General features: G+C 38.9%; 1 protein-coding gene across 1 annotated transcript in view; it reads right to left on the bottom strand.

The window, feature by feature from the left end:
• COG6 (component of oligomeric golgi complex 6) overlaps positions 1–20,821 on the bottom strand; it is a 166,532-nt gene that overhangs the window by 107,559 nt on the left and 38,152 nt on the right. The window contains exon 4 of the mRNA XM_033950073.1: positions 20,523–20,581. Coding sequence (XP_033805964.1) covers positions 20,523–20,581 — 59 coding nt within the window. The remainder of the gene's footprint in view (positions 1–20,522; positions 20,582–20,821) is intronic.

Genomic DNA, 20,821 nt, shown 5'->3' with positions numbered 1-20,821 from the left:
TTAATTCAGAATGCTGCAGCAAGATTAATAGAAGGTTATAAATGATGTGACCACATCAGACCAGTTTTGCAAAAACTTCACTGGCTACCAATACAATATAGGAAAAAATTTGATCTTCAAGGTTCTCAAAGGAAATGGTCCAGAGTACTTGAAGAACAGGAGCTCCCTCTACACACCTCCAAAGTCATTAAGGATCTTCCAGGGAGTATCCCTAAGCACACGCTTTCCAAAGGACATCACACAATGCGATACCTGCCAGTGAGCCTTCTCTGGAATAACCCTCACACTATGGAATGCACTCCATGAAAAGCTTCACTTAACACACTATTTTTACTTCAGGAGACAAGTGAAAGCTTGGCTCTTCAACTAGGCCTTTAATTGATGGATGGAAGGAAGGAAGTTACTTACTTATTTATTTTAGGTATTTAAATATCACCTATCAAAGTTAGAAGCATTTTACAATCAAGTACTCAAGCATTTTTTCCTATATGTCTCAGTGGGCTCACAAACTAACGTACCTGGGGCAATGGAGGATTGAGTAACTTGCCCAGGGTCACAAGGACCTCATATGCAACTTCTTTAAAATTAGTCCCCTTATTTTCTACTCTATCTTATCTATCTATATGCTCCATCTTTGCTTATACCCTATGTTTTACTATGTATTGTATCGACATTGTAATGTAGAAACTATGCAATACTTGATTGTAATTTGAATATTTTTACTACTGTCTATTGCTCATGTATGACTTATTCTTGCTATATCATTAATAGTTATCAAAAAAATTACAAAATGTACAAAATAGTGCTATCAGAATTTTTACAAACACTCACAGATATGACCATGTGTCTCCTCTCTTTAAAGAGTTCCATTGGTTTCCTGTGAGATTCTGTTTAATGCATAAGGCCTTAACCTTAGCATTCAAGGCTTTACATTTGGGTCAACCTGATTACTTAGCAAAACTTATAGTATCGTATAGACAAACTCGGAGATTGCGTTCATCTACTGCCTATCAACTGACCTTACCCTCGGTTCACCTGATTAAGTTAGCATCAACCCGCAATTCAGCCTTTCTTGCTTCTGCTCTGACTTTATGGAACTCCCTTCCCAGTGAACTTTCTTATCCTAGGTTTAGGACTCTTTTGAAAAACTATCTTTTTGGCTTAGCATTCCCATAGATATTTTATTTCAGGGAAGATAATGATTCTGCAGCAATCACTAGACTTAAAACTTTTTTTCATCCCCTGATTTACTGTCCTTATGAAAACGGTGTACATTTCCTAATTAACCTTTTGAAAACACCACTGATGTTAAAGCAAAGAGCGGTCTATAAATACTAATAAATATAAACATACATTGCCTTGAGTAAATTCCTATGAAATAAAAAGCATGGGTCTCCTGAGGACTGGACTGAGAAATGTGAGAAACTAAATGCTCTCTCCATTTGATCTTAGTAATTCATCAGCAAATTGTAGCTCAAACACTAGGTGGCAACAATGCCACATCTCTTAATCCTAACCAACTTCCATAAAAGAAAAGTTTTTCTTTAAAAAGAAAAATGTGTGGCCATCTGTAGCTATAATTAAGCAAATTATAGCAGCAGGAAGCTACTAAGGATTTAAAATTTGGTAGATTTCTATACCTGTCATCTGTGAATGTTGAACAGAAGAACCCTTACTATGGGGCTCATTTTCAAAAACACTTAGACAAGGAACTTTGTGTGTTTAAGTGCTTTGAAAATACACCTCTATATCTTTTTCTTTAAAACAGTGCAGTGGTTTTCAATCTTATCCCGGAGGACCACCAGCCAGTTGGGGTTTTCAGGATAGCCCTAATGAAAATGCATGAGAGAGATTTGCATATAATGGAAATGAAAGGCATCCAAATCTGCACCTTACATATTTATTAGGGCTATCCTGAAAACCTGACTGGTTAGTGGTCCCCTGGGTTAGGGTTGGGAACCACTGCTTTAAAAACCTAGTGCAATTACTATATTAATCCATCTCAATACATGAAAAATAAAATCATTCCTGTGCTTCAAAAAGTAAAAAAATAAATGTGAAACCATCAAGAGATGAAAATCAATCCCCTTATATTGGTAACTAGCTGATCACCAGGCATTGCCTGGATATCCCAATCTCAGCAGCAAGAATGGCCTTCTCTATGGCTCAGCCCTTTCTGTCTCAGCGAGCCTGAAAACTATGGAATAGACACTATCTTTTATATCCTGTAGTCGGGCCTCATGCTGTTGTACTCTCTCTGAAGCTCTAGATGTAGCAGCTCTCTTTTTCATATCCTGTAGTCAGGCCTTATGATGCTGGACTATCTCTGAAGCTCTAGATGTAGCTTTGATTGCACTTGGCCAATTAGATAACATTTTCTTGGAGGCATTGTTACAGCAATGACAGCACAGCAGTGTGACATCATTCTCCAAGCTTAACACAATTGGTCAAAGCAATATCTTGCCTTTTTCGATGATTCTTTACATGTTACCCCTTCCCACTCCCACAGTATTTTCTCCCAGATAGTAATTGATATGCATAAGTGATTTTATTCTTTCTTTTTTTTTTGAAGAACAAAACCTGCACCCTCTCCTCCCTCTCCAACAATGTCTCTTCTGTCCTCCTTTCCACAGAAAGTCCGCCCTCCCATCACCCAACCCTCACATATTGTAGGTAGGCCCCAGCGTACCTAGTGGTCCAGCAGGAGATTTTTAGGGGGTGAAGTACCGCAAACTGCCACGAGAGTCATGGCAGTCATTTTGCAAAGGTTTCACAAAGGGACTGTGCTCCTGCCCCTGAAGACCTCCCCCTAGACCATCAGGTATTGTAGGCAGGATTGTAGGTGGTGGTGGTGGGGGGGGGGTAGACTTGGATGTAGGGAAGAGAGAAGAGACATTGTTGGGGGAGGGAGGGGGCACAGAGAACACACAAAAAAAGAAGTAAAAAGCACTTATGCAGGCCCCAGCCCAATTCAGCCAGGGCCTGCATAAGATGAACAGAAAAATTTAGGACAGCTTTGAGAATAAGCGACATCTCCTCCCCAGCAGTATCCCATGCCCGCTCCTAAACAGCCCACTATTTTTGAGGGGCTAGTCAGAGCCGATATTCAGTGGCACTGCCCAGCTTAGTGCCACTAAATACTGGGGTTTAGCCACCAATAGGCAATTTTAGCAGGCCAGAGCCTCTCTGTTCCTCTTAAATCATTCTGAATACACTGCACAACAAAGTTTTTGCTTCCTGAACACTGCTGGGTGTTTCTTATAGAATTTTGGGTGCTGATCATGAATATTACATCAAAAATTACCCATCACGTACCATTTCAGAGAAATCTTCAATTTTGTCGTGATTTTTTCTTATATTTGGATGCAAACAATTTTTTCTCCCATAAGTGTCTTATCAACAACGGTTTGTGCCGCCTGGGTATGTCCATGCATAAAATCTAGCCAGGTTGGAAGCTGTTTTATGGAAGATGACATCCTGGGCATGTCTGGGCAGGTCTGAACGAGCTTGCGCTGTCTCACCATGCTATAATGGTGGCTTCCATACACCGATCCTGCTCATTTGGTTAATATAGATAGTCCGTGTGTGTATATAGTATCAGTATAGTAAAGTATAGTAGTATAGTAGCTGTAGCAATATAACAGTAAGTAAGCTTGATGCTATAGACGTTTTGGTGTCGGGCAATATGTCTCGTCGGTGTCGTAACAGCCGCGACACATTCTGCTATATCTGTGGGGAATATACACTTACGCCTCAGAGACGTTCGATGACTGCCCTTGTAAAGAAAGCCTATCATCTGTATTTTGGCTGCAAAATAGGTGATCAAGACAAGCAATGGGCGCCTCACATTTGCTGTGCGACATGTGCTGTTAGTCTGAGAGCCTGGCTCAGAGGTACTCGAAAGACGATGCCATTTGCTGTTCCGATGATATGGCGAGAACAGAAAGACCATGTGACGGACTGTTATTTCTGTTTGACTAATGTGTCTGGTTTCTCTGCCAAAAACAAGAAGTCAATTGAATATCCTAATCTGCCTTCAGCAATGAGACCCATGCCACATGATGACAGTCTTCCAGTTCCGAAACCACCAGAGGATTGGACCTTAGACAAACCAGATGAAGAAACTGCAGTGCAGGGTTCTAACAGTGACATTGACCCGGATTTTGAACCATCCTCATCAGGCGATCCACATCTGATAACACAGTCCGAATTGAACGATTTGGTCAGAGATTTGGGTCTGTCAAAAGCAAAAGCTGAGCTGCTAGGTTCGAGACTGCAGGAATGGTGTTTGCTATCACCAGGTACGAAAATTTCTGTGTTTCGAGACCGGCATCATGATATAACCAAATTTTTTGCACAAGTCGAACAGTCTCTGTTTCTGTTGTGACATTGAAGGATTGTTCTCGGTCTTTGGTTGTGATCACAACCCGGAAGAGTGGCGTCTTTTCATTGATTCGTCAATGTTAAGCCTGAAAGCTGTTCTGTTGCACAATGGCAACGTTTATCCTTCAGTACCTGTTGGCTATGTAGCACATATGAAAGAAACATATGAGAATATGGAAATGTTACTAAAGTATGTCCAGTATACCAGGTATAACTGGAATATCTGTGGAGACCTCAAAGTCGTTGCTCTGTTACTAGGACTGCAGCTTGGCTATACAAAGTACTGCTGTTTCATCTGCGAATGGGACAGCCGAGACAGAGAGTCGCACTATTCTAGAAAGAACTGGCCACTCCGTAAAAAGTTAGTTCCAGGACAGAAAAATGTAGCACATGAATCGCTTGTTGACCCGACAAAGATATTTTTGCCTCCTCTTCACATTAAACTGGGACTCATGAAGAATTTTGTGAAAGCAATGAACAAGGAAGGGGAAGGTTTTCATTATTTAAGACAGATGTTCCCAAGAATAACTGATGCCAAGATCAAAGAGGGTATTTTTGTTGGCCCCCAGATCAGACATGTTATGAGTGACAAGCGATTTGAAGATCTGTTAGTTGGGCCGGAAAAAATTGGCTGGAAAGCCTTGAAAGACGTTGTTGACAATTTTCTGGGCAATTACAGAGCCCCAAACTACATTCAGCTGGTAGACAAACTTCTCAAAGCATACAAGAGAATGAAGTGCAATATGTCACTCAAGATTCATTTCCTCCATTCACACTTGGACTTCTTCCCCGCAAATCTCGGTGCTGTGAGTGACGAGCACGGTGAAAGGTTTCATCAAGACATAGCTACGATGGAGAAACGATACCAGGGCAATTGGAATCCGTCAATGCTTGCCGACTATTGTTGGATGCTACAACGTGATGCACCAGACACTGAATATAAAAGAAACTCGGGAGCAAAACACTTTTAATTCTGTTTCATTTAGTCGCTTGTGCGAAACGTAAACTTGACTATATATTTTATTGTCAGTAAACATAAAAATGTCTATTTCTCATAGTTCTTACGTGATGCAGTAAAACCAAAACCATATTTGAGCATACCAAGTTGGTACCTGTCATAATCACCAAAAACTTTTCAGGAATCAAGACTTAACCAAAAAATTGTTGTGCAGTGATATCGGCCCCAATTAGTTAACATAGAAAACAATAAAGCATAAAAACTGTTAGCAATTTCAAAGGTATTTTTATGTTTAGGGAGATTTCATTTTTTAACATATTTTAAAAAGTTGTACAGTGCTCCTGAACAATACCAACGCCATTCTGAAATGCTTCCCTGAATGAGCAATGAATATTTAGTGAAGGGAGAGTCGTGCAAAGGCAAGAGACAAAAGTTCCATTCAAAAATCAAGCTCTGCACAGAAAAGACAAAAACTAACAGATCATGGGAACATGCCACCTATGCAGAAAGAAAGCCCTGCCAAGCACAGCCCCAGCTTTCTCCTCTCAAAGGAAACCAGTCAATGCCCAGTTCCCAGTTTTAATTGTTGCCTGGGAGACAAGGAAACTTCTTTCAGAGCATGCAAACTGCTGGGGAAATTATGCATTCTATGTGCTTTTCCCTTTAACTGAACACAAAAGTGCACTGTGCACTGGGATTATCACCTAGACACCTCAAAAGAAAAAGAGATAAAAAGACCGGTCTCTCTATTTAAATCAATTTAATACAGCCTCAGAAAGCTCCCTGGCACCTTTTATAAGGGAGTCAGGCCAAGACAGTTTTTCCCTTTGATTTTATGTTTTCATATTGGATGCCATCTTAAGCCTTGTTTACGATAGGTTACTTAAAATCTAATTAAATAAGTACACTGTTGTAGGAAGGGTCTTTCTCAGATGCTAAGGGGCTCATAATCAAAAGAGAAAAACGTCCAAACATTGGCCTAAGTCAGCACTTGGACGAACATTTCTCAAAAACGTCCAAGTGCCGATAATAAAACTGGGTTTTGGACGTATTTCTAAATGACCTAGGCCTTCATAGTGCCGCTGAATGACCAAAGCTAAACGGGGTGTTTCGGGAGGAGTGTCGAGGGCGGAAGTTGGGTGGGACGTGGGCCGGCTTAGACTTAGTCGTACAGCATGTATAACCAAAAGTTTTACAATAGAGCCTAGACGGAACTTGGACGTTGTGACTTAGTTAAGTCACAAAAACCTTACTTAAAGTCACCAGATAAGCACTGAAAACACATAAAACAGACCCCCATACACTACCCCAGTGATCAACGACCCCCTACCACCATAAAATTTTTAATCACAACTTTAAAATTCAGCCTCCAGTCCATCATCACCTGGCATAGGAAAGCCTAGTCATCCAGCACAAAGGCAGCTTAAGTCGTTTTGGGGATGGGTTAGGGACCCATAGAGAGGAGGACCCATGCCCATAAGCCCCTGTAATCACTGCACTGATACTTAAACAAGTGCACTGCCCTATACATCCCCAAAACCCTTTTGTACTGGCATATAAGTGGCTCCTGCACCCATAAGGGCTATTGGGATGGTAGATAAGTGGGTCTAGGGGATTCTGGAGGTGGTTTGGGGGGATCACCATGACCTATAAGGGAGCTGTAGTAAGGAGAAGACATGGCACCCTTTTTGTGAAGTTCACAGCAGTGCCCTGTAAGGTACCTCACTATTTAGGTGGCATGTCTGGGTGTGCAGTTCATTACTTTGCAGACCCCTCTCATGTCCAACAGGGCTTGTTCTAGGCGTTTTTGACTTGGATGAAAAGTTGGATGAAAATGTGGTATAAAGATGGACAATTTAGTGACTTGGACGATCAGATCGGCAGGACGTATAATTAGAAGATTTTCGAAACGAAAAAAATGTTCGAAAATGTGTCTTAAGCTGTTTTTTTTACTTTGGACGACTTGCGAGATGGACGTAAACGGACTTAGACGTCCCTTTCGATTATGCCCCTCTATGTCATTAAACTACTATCACTGGGGCCCAAATCTGGAAGACTTTCAAAGCTAGGAATTACTGTATATAGCCCAATACTGTCAGAATTAACAGCTAACCAAAAGCCCAGCCTGACTTACAGTGCTTTGTATTAGTCTTCACACCCTTACACGTTTTCCATATTCTGATTTCTAAAAAGTACAGCTCAGAATGTGTTACAGTAGGAGTTTGTTTCACCAATCTACACAGCATATGCTTCACTTTCAACAAGAATGAACAACTACTGAAATATTCAAAAAGTAATAAGAAATAAAGTTTCTGTTGTATAAAGTGAATTTGAAATGAAAGACCAAATATACTGAAAATGCAGCTATTGAAAGAACTCTGGGGTAAAACTATAGGAAAACTTCAATGTGTTTCCATACCTTTGAGGGTAGTGCCAGATCCATCACTATAAAGTGGAAATAGCTTGTTACCAGCAAGTCAGGTCATACCTTCAGTTAAGTACTGCTGAGGAATAGTAGTGTGAGGCCTATGCTTACTGAGACTGGAGAAAACATTAATTGTTCACCAACTTTACAACTACTCCATAAAAATGACTTGCATGGGACTCAGGTTGCACGAAGGAAGCTACTGCAAAAAAAACCCAAAACACATTTCTTGGTCTTCACGTTGTTTGCAAAGAAATACTTAGGGGACACAGTAAACATTGAGAGAAAAGTTTTGTGGGCTGATGAGTCTAAAATATTGCTTTCTCTATCCTAAACTATGTGTGGTGTAAAACACATCAACCTACCAATATTAGCCTTAGAGTAAAGCATGGTAATGGCAATATTATGCTATGGAGGATGCTTTGGAGTAAGTGGACAGAGAAGATTATGGGTTTTTTTTAGCTTTCCCCCTTGAATTTGTCAGCATGGGATATGTTATAGAATACTGGACAGAAAAGATATCAGCTATAGTATGAGCATATTATCTTCCTGGGAAGACACATGGGACATTAGTAGAAGATATAACTTCTGATTCCTTAGATATAATCAAAGAAAAATCTCGTATGCAGATGTGTAACTTTCATTGTGACTCTGGGTTCAAATGCAAACAGGGATCGTCTTGCTAAAGTTGTATTTTAAGAAGAGAGAAAAATGACTGTATATTCTCTAATATAAACCAAGGATGTCTAGGTCACCTCAGTTTATATTTGGATTGGTTTATATTTGAGTATATATGGTAATGTATATATAGTAAATCAATGAAACAAACTCCTACTTCAATGCTTTCTGAATTATTTTTTAGACAAAATGTAAAAAATGTACAGGGGTGTGAAAACTATTTTATCTACTGTGAAGACACTTGCTGTTTCTGTCACAGAAATCAAGCACCTTTTTCTTTTTTGTTACTGCTATGTCTTGGGGGTTTGAAGTGCTACATTTATGAAAAACAAATCAAGCACACTACTTAGATTAGAAGCATATAACAGGAATCATTTTGTAAGTGTGAAGAAATAACAGCTGTGAAGTGAGCAGAGATGTAAATGAGCTACAGACAGAACTGCTTTCCAAAAGACAGAATTAGAAGACTGGTATCAAGAGCCTTCAGAAGAGGTTGAGAAACAAGAGACATTATTGTCAATGTTAAATAGATTTTGGAGAAGAGCAAAGAATATCAAAAGCCCCTATACTTTTGTTTCGACTACAGCAAAGCTTCTGACTGTGTGGATCATGCTAAATTATGGAGAACTCTAGCACAAAAGGGAATACCCAAACACATAACTCAGCTGATAAAGGGCCTCTACGAAAATCAAGAAGCTGCAGTGAGAACTGAATATTGCAACACTGATTGGTTTCCAATAAAACATGGCGTCAGGCAAGGATGCATCTTGTCATCTTACCTGTTCAACCTTTATGGTGAAGCCATCTTCAGAAAAGCAAATTTGGAAGAAGAGAACATTGGTTTCAAAACTGGTGGCCGAAATATAAACAACCTGCGCTATGCATAAGATACAAAACTCATCACCAGCAGCAAAGAAGACATGCTGTATCTACTGAGAAAAGTCAAAGCCGAAAGTCATAACATGGGATTAGAACTGAACATAAACATGCTGCTGTAAACCAGCTGCAGGAAGACTGGTTAAGCCTTTGCAGTTGATTACTACATGTTGGACACATCTTTTTGTGTATTTATCTCTACTGCCTAATTTTGTATTGCGTGCTGGTGGAACGGTTGTTGCAACTTTCAATAAACACATTAAAAAATAAAAGAACTGAACATAAACAAAACTAAGATCACGAACACAGAAAATGATGAAGATTTTGAGCTTGAAGTCAATTGAATAGAAGTTGTAAAGGATTTTAATCTCCTGGGGTCTTTTGAAAATAAAGAAGCAACTAGCAGGGAAGAAATACTCTGTAGAATAGCACTGGGTTGTTTTTCAATGAAGGCTCTTGACAAAGTATTCAAAGGCAAGAAAATAACATTCCAAACAAAGATCAGACTTGTCCACACACTCATTTTCTCAGTGGTTAATTACAGATGCAAAAGCTGGACACTACGGAAACAAGCAGAAAGAACATAGTTACACAGTAGATGACGGCAGATAAAGACCAAATGGTCCATCCAGTTTGACCAATCTGATTCAATCTAAGAAGATTGACTCATTTGAGCTTTGGTGCTAGAGAAGGATTTTATGCGTGCTTTGTACCACCAGAAGAACTAACAAATCGATTCCTGGAAGAGATCAAACCGGTTATGTCACTCAAAGTCCAAATGATGAAGTTACAACTGTCTTATTTTGTTCACACTGTCAGAAGAGAAAGCTCATTGGAGGAGGACATTATGTTTGTGAAGACTGAAGGAACTAGCTGAAAAGGGCAACCTGCAATCAAACACTTGAACATGTTGAAAACAACCATGAGAATGATACTGGAGGACCTTACTGAACTAGCACAAAACCGAATTTAGATCTGTAATGAATCAAGTCACTAGGACTTGAACACAAGTCAATGGCACCTAACACCAAGAGCTTGCATGAATGTATAGCTAATGAAATCAAAGAAGTCTCTCTCTCCAGTTCCTGGGCCAGTGGTAGATTTATGGACAACGTTTTGTCCCCATCTCTGCGCACTCAGTTCCTGTGAGCTTGGTCCCCGTCCCTGAAAACTATCTGATCCCCAAAACAGTGGGATTCAATATGAAATGCAAATACATAAATATACACATAACAAGATCAATATATGAGTTTGCAAATATGATCTAAACCTACTGACATAAATGTAAAATAGCATGACACAAAAAACATTAATATTAAAAATGAATTGCAAATATAATCTAAAGCTTTGAACATAAAAATGTAAATGTATTGAATCCATTATGTTCCCATCCTATTTTTGTATTTTCATTTTTATGTTCAATGTTTTAGATTATTTTTAATGTTATGTTATTTTATTATAATTTTAGTCCTTTATTGTCCCCTGAGGAAGGCGATGTAGTCGCTGAAACTTGGATCCTAGTCGGGACCATATTTATTTTATATATCAAGGATTTGATTTGGACTTTTGAAAAACTGCTAATAAGAGTATATGTAACTGGAAGTTGGTTCAGACATCTCCTGTGCTTGTTTTTTTGTTGTTCTGGTTTTACCCCGAGGCTTGGTACCTTCTTTTTTTTCCTATCCTATTTTTAGTAATACTGTAAGAAATGGAGTTTTCTACTGTATACAACATGCTGTAATACTTTTGGGTGGAAGTCAATCCTCCAGGAATATTTATTTTTAAAAGTATTTCCAATTTCTCTGAGTCTATATTTTATGTAGTCATACCAACTAACATTCTATGGAGGCAAATCTTCAGGGATTGTCAAGATTACACAGACTTGTCATTCTCTCATCCAATCAAAGTTTTCATGGACAAAAACCTAGAGAAAATTTTTCAGAATCTAGGCAACTAGAGGTCTACTCATTCTAGAATTTAAATCTAATATTTTGCAATTTAAGCAAATACCCTATTAGCCAGTCTTTAAAATGTCCGTCAAGGTACATACTGCAGGTCACAATAGTGATAATGTTATGCTTTCCAGGCATATAGCCAACCTGATCAAAGAAATAAACCACTGTTAAAAAGCACTTAAACACTGTTAACTCAAAAGTCACCTATGCTAATGTATTCCCCCTAGGAATTTTTATAGCATTATTCACCATAAGAGGCAATCCCTTTTTTCTATTTTCTCGGAAACAGTGCCACCCAGTACTGTCATGCAGGCCCCCCTCTGCCAATCACTCCCCAATATGGCTCTTCAAGGTGTCAAAGGCCAACTAGAAGTCCCAAAATATGCTTAAGAGCATTTAGTAGTACAAACCAGTACTACAGCCCATCACCCTTGTTTCCAGCAATACTGCAAATCATAGCAACTGCTATAACACTTGTCCCCTACCATAACATTTACTGTTTGCTTCTGATATCACAGAATGAGGAGATGCAAAGAAGTGAAAGGTGAAAGATTGGAGAACAGGAAAGATTAAGTTGATGATGTAATAATGTAGAAACATAATGGCGGATAAAGGCTAAATGGTCCATCCAGTCTGTCTATCTGCAGCATCCAGTCTCCTCATCTCCCTTAGAGATCCCACGTGCCTGTTCTACACTTTCTTAAATTCATAGACAGTCTTTGTCTCCACCACCTCTACCAGGAGCCTATTCCTTGCATCTACTACCCTTTGTGTAAAAAAGTATTTTTTTAGATTACTCCTGAGCCTATCACCTCTTAACTTCAGCCTATGCCCTCTCATTCTAGAGGTTGCTTTCAAATGAAAGATTAGCCTCATGTACATTTATGCCACTTAGGTATTAAATGTATCTATCATATCTCCCCTCTCCTGCCTTTCCTTCAAAATATACATATTGAGATCTTTTAAATCTGTCCCCATACACCTTATGACAAAGACTGCCGGCCATTTTAGTAGCCTCCTTCTGGACCAACTCCATTCTGTTTAAACAATATTCTAAATGAGGTCTCATCAGGGTCCTAAACGGGAACATCAATACCACCTTTTTCCTACTGGCCATACCTCTCCCTATGTACTCTATCATCCTTCTAGCTTTCGCTATTGACTTTCCTACCTGTTTGGCCACCTTAAGATCATTATATACTATCACATATTATTCTTTAGCATGGTAGTTTACTTTTCAGTTTCCTGGGCTAATCCTACCCCTGATGTAGAAAAGGTTTTGGTATGGAAATATACATACCAGGTTTCCCCGAAAATAAGACCTAGCATGGTTTTCGGGGTAGGTCTTAATATAAGCCCTACCCCAAAAGTAAGCCCTAGTCCCAGGATTTGCGGGCAACAACTCTTCAACCTACCCCCCCAACCCCCGCCACACAGCCGAACCCCCGCTGACCCTCCATCCTTCCCTCCCATCAGAACCCCGCCGACCGTGAACGAGCCCTGTATACTTTCATTGAAAGCATCGTTGGGCCAGCAGCACTCTAAACAGGCTGCTTTAGCCTTCTCCACTGGGGAATTCAATCTGCGGCATTAGTGAAGCAGCCTGTTTAGAGTGCTGCCGGCCCGATGCTGCTTTGGATGAGGGTATGTAGGGCTCGCTCGCGGTCGGTGGGGTTCAGATGGGAGGGAAGGGTAGCGGGGGCTCGGCGGTGGGGGTGCTCAATGGTTCTGCTGCACGAGAGATGGGAGGGAGGGAGGGAAGAAAGGATAGAAGCTGGGCAAGGGTTCTGCTGCATAGGGGGATGGGAGGGAAGGATAGAAGCTGGGCAAGGGTTCTGCTGCATAGGGGGAGGGGAGGGACGGGAGGTAAGATGCTGCACATGTGGGGGAGAGAAAGAAAAGAGGAAAAAGTGGGGTGAAGGAGAGGAAGGGAGAGATTATCATGTACATACCCTGAAAATAAGACCTAGTGCGTTTTTTGGGCCCAAAATTAATATAAGACTGCCTTATTTTCGGGGAAACACAGTAGTAAAATAATATTGCTGAACAGGTAGTATGGTAAAATTGTAAACTGCATACAAATCCACTGAATCGGGAATTGCTCCCAATTTGAACAAATTGCTCTGAATTTTGGCATGATTTTTAACTTTTCCTTTAGCATAATATCTTTACTTCAGTTTAGAGTTGAAGTAAAGATCCTACAAGGAGAGGGGTGGAACCAGGATTCCTAACGAGATGGCTGGTTAAGGACTTCTCTCCTGCTACACAAGACCAATAACTCTTCCTAGTGGTGAAGCAGCAGATATTGTTGAACTGCAAACTGTCAGGCAAAAAATCTAATAAAACTAAGATAATGTTCATAGCAGCAAGCGGCAGTAAAAAAAACAAAACAAGACGCTACAACCCCCTGCCAGATTGCATAGGGTTACCAGACATTTTGGAAAACACAGACATATCCTCTTTTTAGAGGATGTCCAGATGGATTTTCAAAATCTGGCAGTTTGTCCAAGTTTGGAAGGCCTCAAGTTCAGAGCCGCATCTAGAGGGCCTGCAGAAGAAGATGAATCTAATTTGAATATGACTAACTGTCTCTTTCAAGTAGCAATGGATCTGATTTGTCTCAGTTTCCTGGCTTTAAGGAATTTATAAGAATAAAACACAGGAATGACTAGCAGTCTACAGAGGAGTTTACAGAATATTTTGGAACAGTTAATATGAAGCTGGATATTTCGCCTTGCTTGAACAAGGTCAAAACAAAAGGAGACTCTGCAGGCTTGACTTAAGAATAAGGACTCCTTCAGGTATTTGTACTAGGAATGAAACATTCACTTTGCCTTCTGCTAGTTGGAAAGGTCTTTCAAAGTGCTGTGCTCCACCTCGTATACCTTGGTTGCATGTCTAGAGGAGACAGAGGATACAAGCTGATATGCAATTAAAACACAACAATACTATTTTAAGCTATACTTTAAAACTTGATTTGCCATTGCATCAAAAAAAAAAAAAAAATTAAAATAGCAGGACAGGAAATTTGAACATATGTGAAGAAAACAAAAATAACCAAGATATAATTAGGCAGGTGTATTTTCAGATATAATTATCTAAAAATATATATATACAGGTCCTTGTCGACTTACGACCTATGCAACTTAAGATGGTTCGACTTTACGACGCATTTCCCCCATCTCAGCCCATATTAACTATTTTTTACCCCTCACCGCTGGACCACCAGGGAAAAGGTACGTGGGGAGGGGTAAAAAATACTGTAGTTAGTATAGGCCAACTTACGTCCAGATTGACTTGCGACCTGTCAGTCGGAAACAATTGCGGTCATAAGTCGACGAGGACCTGTATATGCATATATGAAAGTTACTAACAAAGTAAAGATGACGGAAGGAGTGTCAGTTGGCAGCTAATAGTATGGATGCAGATTTATTTTTATAATGAAAAAGGAAGTATAAAGAACATTAGCAGTCCTTTGAACTGAAAACCATGTTTATGCACAGATTTTCATGCACTTTTCAAATGATTGAAAATTACCTCACTTACACCAAATCAAGGTGATTTTCAACAGAATAATTGCCTAGTCCATGGTCTATCTTTCCTCACTCTCAGGTTTGTTTGATCTATACCAGCGTTTCTCAACTTCGTGAAGCCAAGTACCGCTAAGTCTAACAAATATCCATCGAGTACTCCTGCCCAAGCTCCACCCCAGACCCAACCAAGCCCGCCCCAGGTCCACCCCCAATAATAATAGTATTAATTGAAATGCAATTTCTTCCATTCATTTTTCATATACTGTACACACAATACAATCTTATTAAACATACATAATGGCAACCACAAAATTAAACTACACAAAGCATTCTGTATGCAGAGAAAATGTTAATTATCATTTATATTCTGTTTTTTTCAAAGAAGTCAAGGCAGATGCCTTTAAAATATGTAATGTCACCTCAGTTACAGCTAAAGAAAAATAGACAAATATAGTGAAAAATCTAGACGGCAGACATAAATTCTCAAAACTGACACATTTCTATCACTAAATTGAAAATAAAATCATTATTCCTACCTTTGTGGTCTGGTGATTTTATTTTTCTAATCATCCTTTCCCCTTCTCTGGCTGCACTTCCTTCTGACTGTGCTCTTAACTGTGTTCCAGGGTCTTCTTATCCACTGAGTGCTTTTCTCTTCTTCTTCACTTTCTGTCCTGCATCCATCTTTGACATTAACTTTTAACATTCAACTTTTTTCCATTTTTCTGCTTTCTTCTCAAAATCTACTTTTCCATGTCTTCCCTTCCCAACCCATCTCTCTCTTCTCCTCCCCGTTCCATGGTCTAACATATCTCTCCTTCCCTCCCTCCTCCCAGTGGGCCGACATCTCTCTCAAGTTTCAAGTTCAAGTTTCAAGTTTGACCTTTATTTGATGAATCGCTTATAATAATATCTAAGCGATGTACAGTATTAAAAACCATCAGAATGTGGTAATACATTTAGTTTACAGTAGTCACTCATAAGACAGACAAAATTAGACGAACAGGAGGGGGTGGGAGGAAAGGGGAAAAGTTACAATGTTGTTCTTTGTTAGAAATTGACATCAAAGGGATAACACATCGGGTAATAATGGGTTAGGATGAGATGGGAAGAATATTGGACCTTAAAAGGTGATATTTCATATGTCAAACGCGTCTTGAAATAGGTAAGTTTTTAAAATTTTCTTAAACGCAACAAGGTCAGTTTCGTTTTTAATGAAATTTGGAAGGGAGTTCCACAATGTAGGGGCTTTTACAGAAAATATATCATTTCGCCTAGTGCCTATGACTTTTAATGAAGGGACTGAGAGCAATTGTGATGAGGAGGATCTAAGAGAACGAGAAGTTTTATGTGGGACAATCATTTTTGCAATATATTGAGGTTCACTGAAGGTTAAAGTTTTGTAAACCAGAAATAAAATTTTAAACGTAATTCGATGGGTTATAGGAAGCCAGTGTGATTTAATTAATAAGGGGGTGACATGGTCAAATTTCTTTGCGTTATGAATTAGTTTGATTGCTGTATTTTGGATAATTTGGAGGCGTCTATTTTCTTTTTGAGTAATATTAATTAGAAGAGAATTGCAGTAGTCCAGTTTGGAAATAATAAGAGAGTGGACTAAAATATTAAGAGATTTAGTATCCAAGAATGTAGAGATTGAACGTAAAAGCCGTAGTCTGTAAAAGCATGATTTGACTATTACACTGATATGGTCATGATAAGATAGATCTACGTCAATTGTTACACCTAGGATTTTTAGCTTAGGTACCGGTTCTATAGGAATATTGTCAAGTGTGAATGGTATTTTTTGGAATATATCTCTTTTCCAAGTGAAAAGCATGGATTTTGTTTTTTGAGTGTTTAGAGCCAGTTTGTTATTTTTTAGCCAGTTTTTAATTTTTTCTAATTTGTCATTGATTATTTTTATTTCTGCAGTGTTTTCTGGATTGAGAGGGTGCATTAGCTGAATGTCGTCAGCGTAAGAAAAGGTTGTAAATCCTAGTGATTGTGACATGGTAATAAGTGGGGATAGAAAAATGTTGAATAGAAGAGGAGAGAGTATTGATCCTTGTGGAACTCCAAAAGATGAGGAGAAGAATTCGGAATAGGATTCATTGAATTTAACTCTAGAGAGACGATCCGATAAAAAGGAAGTTAGCCATTGTAAGACTTGGCCCTCTACCCCTAGTGATTGTAGACGATTGAGAAGAATTTCATGATCTATGGTATCGAAGGCTGCGGATAGATCTAGAGAAAAGAGAGCTACAGATTTGTGATGGTCAAGGAAGTAGTGAATGTTGGTGACAAGACCAATCATGGAATATTCGGTACTATGATATTTATGAAAACCTGTTTGGTTTGGATGTAAAGCGTTAGAGGATTCAATGAAGTCAGATAGTTGTTCGAAAACTAGTTTTTCCGTCAGTTTCATTAGGAATGGAAGGTTTGAGATGGGGCGGTAATTAGATGAGTCATCTTGACTGGACTTGAAGTTTTTTAATATTGGTATTACAGTAGAAGTTTTCCAAGCAGAAGGAACGGTAGCAGAAGATAAACATTTTTGAATGAGAGATAGGATAAAAGGACCAAAATAATCAAAATATTTTTTTATATAGAATGGCGGAATAATTTCTGTAGGAGAACCTTTTAAGTTGATTGATTTAAGGTGTCTTTCAATGTCATTTATAGTTGGAATTTTGAAGTTTATGCATTTGGCTGTCGGAATAGAGTTATTTGTAGATAGGTTTTCGAAACCCGGAGAGATTAGTGTATTAGTTGAGAATGTTTGTCTTATTATTGATATTTTTTGGCAAAAGTAGTCAGCTAGTTCTTGAGCTGTCAGTATTGATGTTTGATTTGGCATGTTTTTATTTTTTTCTGGGTTAACTGATTTTAAAATATTAAAGAGGACGGAAGTATTTTTTGCCTTTTGGATTTTGTTATTATAGAAAGATTTTTTTGCCTGGGTAATTTCATGTTTATAGTAGAGAGAGGTGTCTTTAAATTTTTGAAGGTTGGTGAGGGATTTTGAAGAACGCCATTTCCTTTCTGCAGCACGAAGTTGAGTCTTGATTAAAGATAGCTTTTTGGAATACCATGGATTTTTAGGTTTTCTGTTGATTACAGTTTTAGTGACTAGTGGTGTTTTAGTGTTTAGTATGGATTCTAAATTTGAATTCCAGTAATTAAGTTGATCGTCGATTGTTTCAAATAATGGAATGATGGTAGAAGGGCTAAATTTTGATGAGATGTCTGAGTTTTCTAATTGAGAAAAGTCCCTGTATGAATGTGTTTTGGTTTTGGAAGAATAGTTTGATATCATTTGTTTGGGGAAGTGAAGATTTAAAGAGATTATGCAGTGATCGGACCAAGGAACTGAAAGAATATTCGGAGTGGAGTAGGATATCGATTCAGAAGAAGGAATTAGAATCATATCTAATATATGTTTAGCTTGGTGAGTAGGATCATGAATCAATATTTGCAAATCTAGGTCATTAAAAAGTTTGATAGTTTCTAGGGTTTGTGGGTTATTATGGTTATCAAAATGGATATTAAAGTCACCCAGTATGATTGGGCAGTTAGCAGTCGAGCAAAATTCGAAGAGTAAATTATGAAGTGAGGATAATTTTGAATAGTCTATTGGAGGGGGGATGTATAATAAAAGAAAGTCTGTTTTATTTGTAGAATTTATTTTGAAGTAGAGATATTCAATAGTGGAATATCCTTTCCTTTCCCTCCTTCCCAGAGTCTGGCATCTCTCTTCTCTCCTTCCCACAGTCTGACATCTCTCTCTCCCCTCCTTAAAGACTTTTCCCCTGTATTCTACTTACTTGTACTTGACATCCCTACAATGTGACTTTCACTCTGTTTCTCTTCCTTCCCACAAATATGCATGTATTCAAAGACATCACTGTTATTCTAAAAATTCATTGTATTCAAGGACTTCATTGTTATGTCTTCGCTGACTGTCCAGCTCTTCTTATTGTAAACCGCCTCGAACTACTTTGGCTTTGGCGGTATATAAAAAATAAAAATATTATTATTATTCTTCCCTTCCATTTCCTGGTCTGGTATCTCTCTCTTTCTCTCCCTACCCCTTCCCCTAGTCTGAGATCTCTCTCCTCTCCAACCCCTTGCAGGTCTCTGCACCTCTCATCCCTCCTTTCCCTGCCCCTCCCCCAACCTATAGCCAAGGTTTTCTCACTTCTCCAGGCCCCGACCCTCTAATCTCCTTCCCAACCCCATGATTACCACTACCCAGGGAATTGGGGTGGAGGAGAGGCAGGGAGAGATGATTGGCAAATCGGGCAACACTAGTGTCAGGGATGGAGTACGGGGACTGTTGGGGTGGCTTCAGGGGTTGATCTTAACTAGGGCTTATTTTGGGGGTAGGGCTTATATTAGGAGCATCTTTAAAAATCATGCTAGGGCTTATTTGGAGGGAAACACGGTACTAGTACTATTTATCACTTCTACAGTGCTGTAAGGTATACACAGCTTATTCTGACTACAACCACTAGACATTCTGCTTGGCTGAGGTAAGCCAAATCATTTCTTGCTGAATATTTGGGATCCTGACTCCTAGGTCTGGCTAGGATCAGACCTTGTTACCTGACTGAAGGAAGACTGTTACAAGACTGTGTTTGGGGTGTGGCTGTTACAAATCACGATCCATTTCTTGGGTCCTGTCAGCCACAGGCCTTCCTCAGGACATTTTGAACCAAAAGACTGTTCATTATATGCCTGGTCTTTTGAAATAACAGGGTGCGGGATTTTCCCTTTGAGTTCATAAAGAATTTTTCTTTACATTCTGTGCTTGTGTCTGGCTGTTTATTTAATGGCCCAGACTCCACCCCACTCATTTAATTACAGTACTTAATAATACAGTATTATTTTATCTTCACTTAAAAGGCACTTTGGGGCTCTTTTACTAAAGCTTAGCACATGCTAAGTGACAGGGCGCACAAAATGCTGCATCTCCTATTTTATGCCTATGGGCCACTTGGTACCAAGCACATGCTAAGCTTTAAAAAAGGGCTTCTGAATATAAAAAATGAAGACAATCTTTCTCTCTCTCATACTTGTTCAACCAACTTCTGGAAGTGATTCATGAAAATTACAAGATGAATCATGCTAAATTTGTGTTAACAATTGAGTTTTCAAAATTTACCAGGTATAATAAAAATTGCATTTTACTAGTGATAACCTCATATATAACACACACACACACACATTCATCTCCAAATTTCTTACAAATTCAAGCCATATTTCACTTGTTGCCCCATGTTTCCCACCTCATGAGGGGCAATACTGAACAAATTACACCTAACTGATACTTTGTGCCTGCAAACCAGCAAGCAGATTTTCAAAGGGAATCTCTCTTTGACAATTCAGGCAGTATACACAACACGAGTACTTTGTACTCCCCCACTTTGTCCCTTTATAAAAAAGGTGAAACACACACATTGAAAAGCATGCATGGTGATTTGGAAATTAAAATCGTTACATGTGCTTTCATGCCCTTGGCCCAATTCCACTCCTTTTCTCTTTTTATGAGTGTAAAAGAGTACATGCTGTTTCACCCTTACTTTTGTTCAGACTGGTTGAGGGAAAGGAATTTTCAAATAATTTTCTATGTGGTTAAAATTTCAAATATAAAACAAATTCTAATTTGAATATTGCTCCAAGTATATGCAATGTGCATAAGTACATACTTTTCTGCTTGAAGCTTTGTTGTTTTCACTATCAAATCCTGGGTCTGCTCCTTTACAGCCTAAAATAAAAAAACAAAACACACCATCATTATAAAGTAAAAACATTTCTTTAAGGTGAAATACATGTGTGTATACTGTATACACATATATAGGGTTACCATATGGCTCCAGTAAAAAAAGGAAGACAGATTGAGACATCCGGATTTTACTTCTACTGAAAGCAATGGAAGTAATGAGGACAGAATGAGACATTTGGGTTTTACTTCCATTGAAAGCTATGGATGTAAAACATGGATGTC

The sequence above is a fragment of the Geotrypetes seraphini genome, chromosome 6 (genome assembly GCF_902459505.1).
Source record: "Geotrypetes seraphini chromosome 6, aGeoSer1.1, whole genome shotgun sequence".
Classification (NCBI taxonomy): domain Eukaryota; kingdom Metazoa; phylum Chordata; class Amphibia; order Gymnophiona; family Dermophiidae; genus Geotrypetes; species Geotrypetes seraphini.
This window is presented reverse-complemented; position numbering and strand designations above follow the sequence as displayed.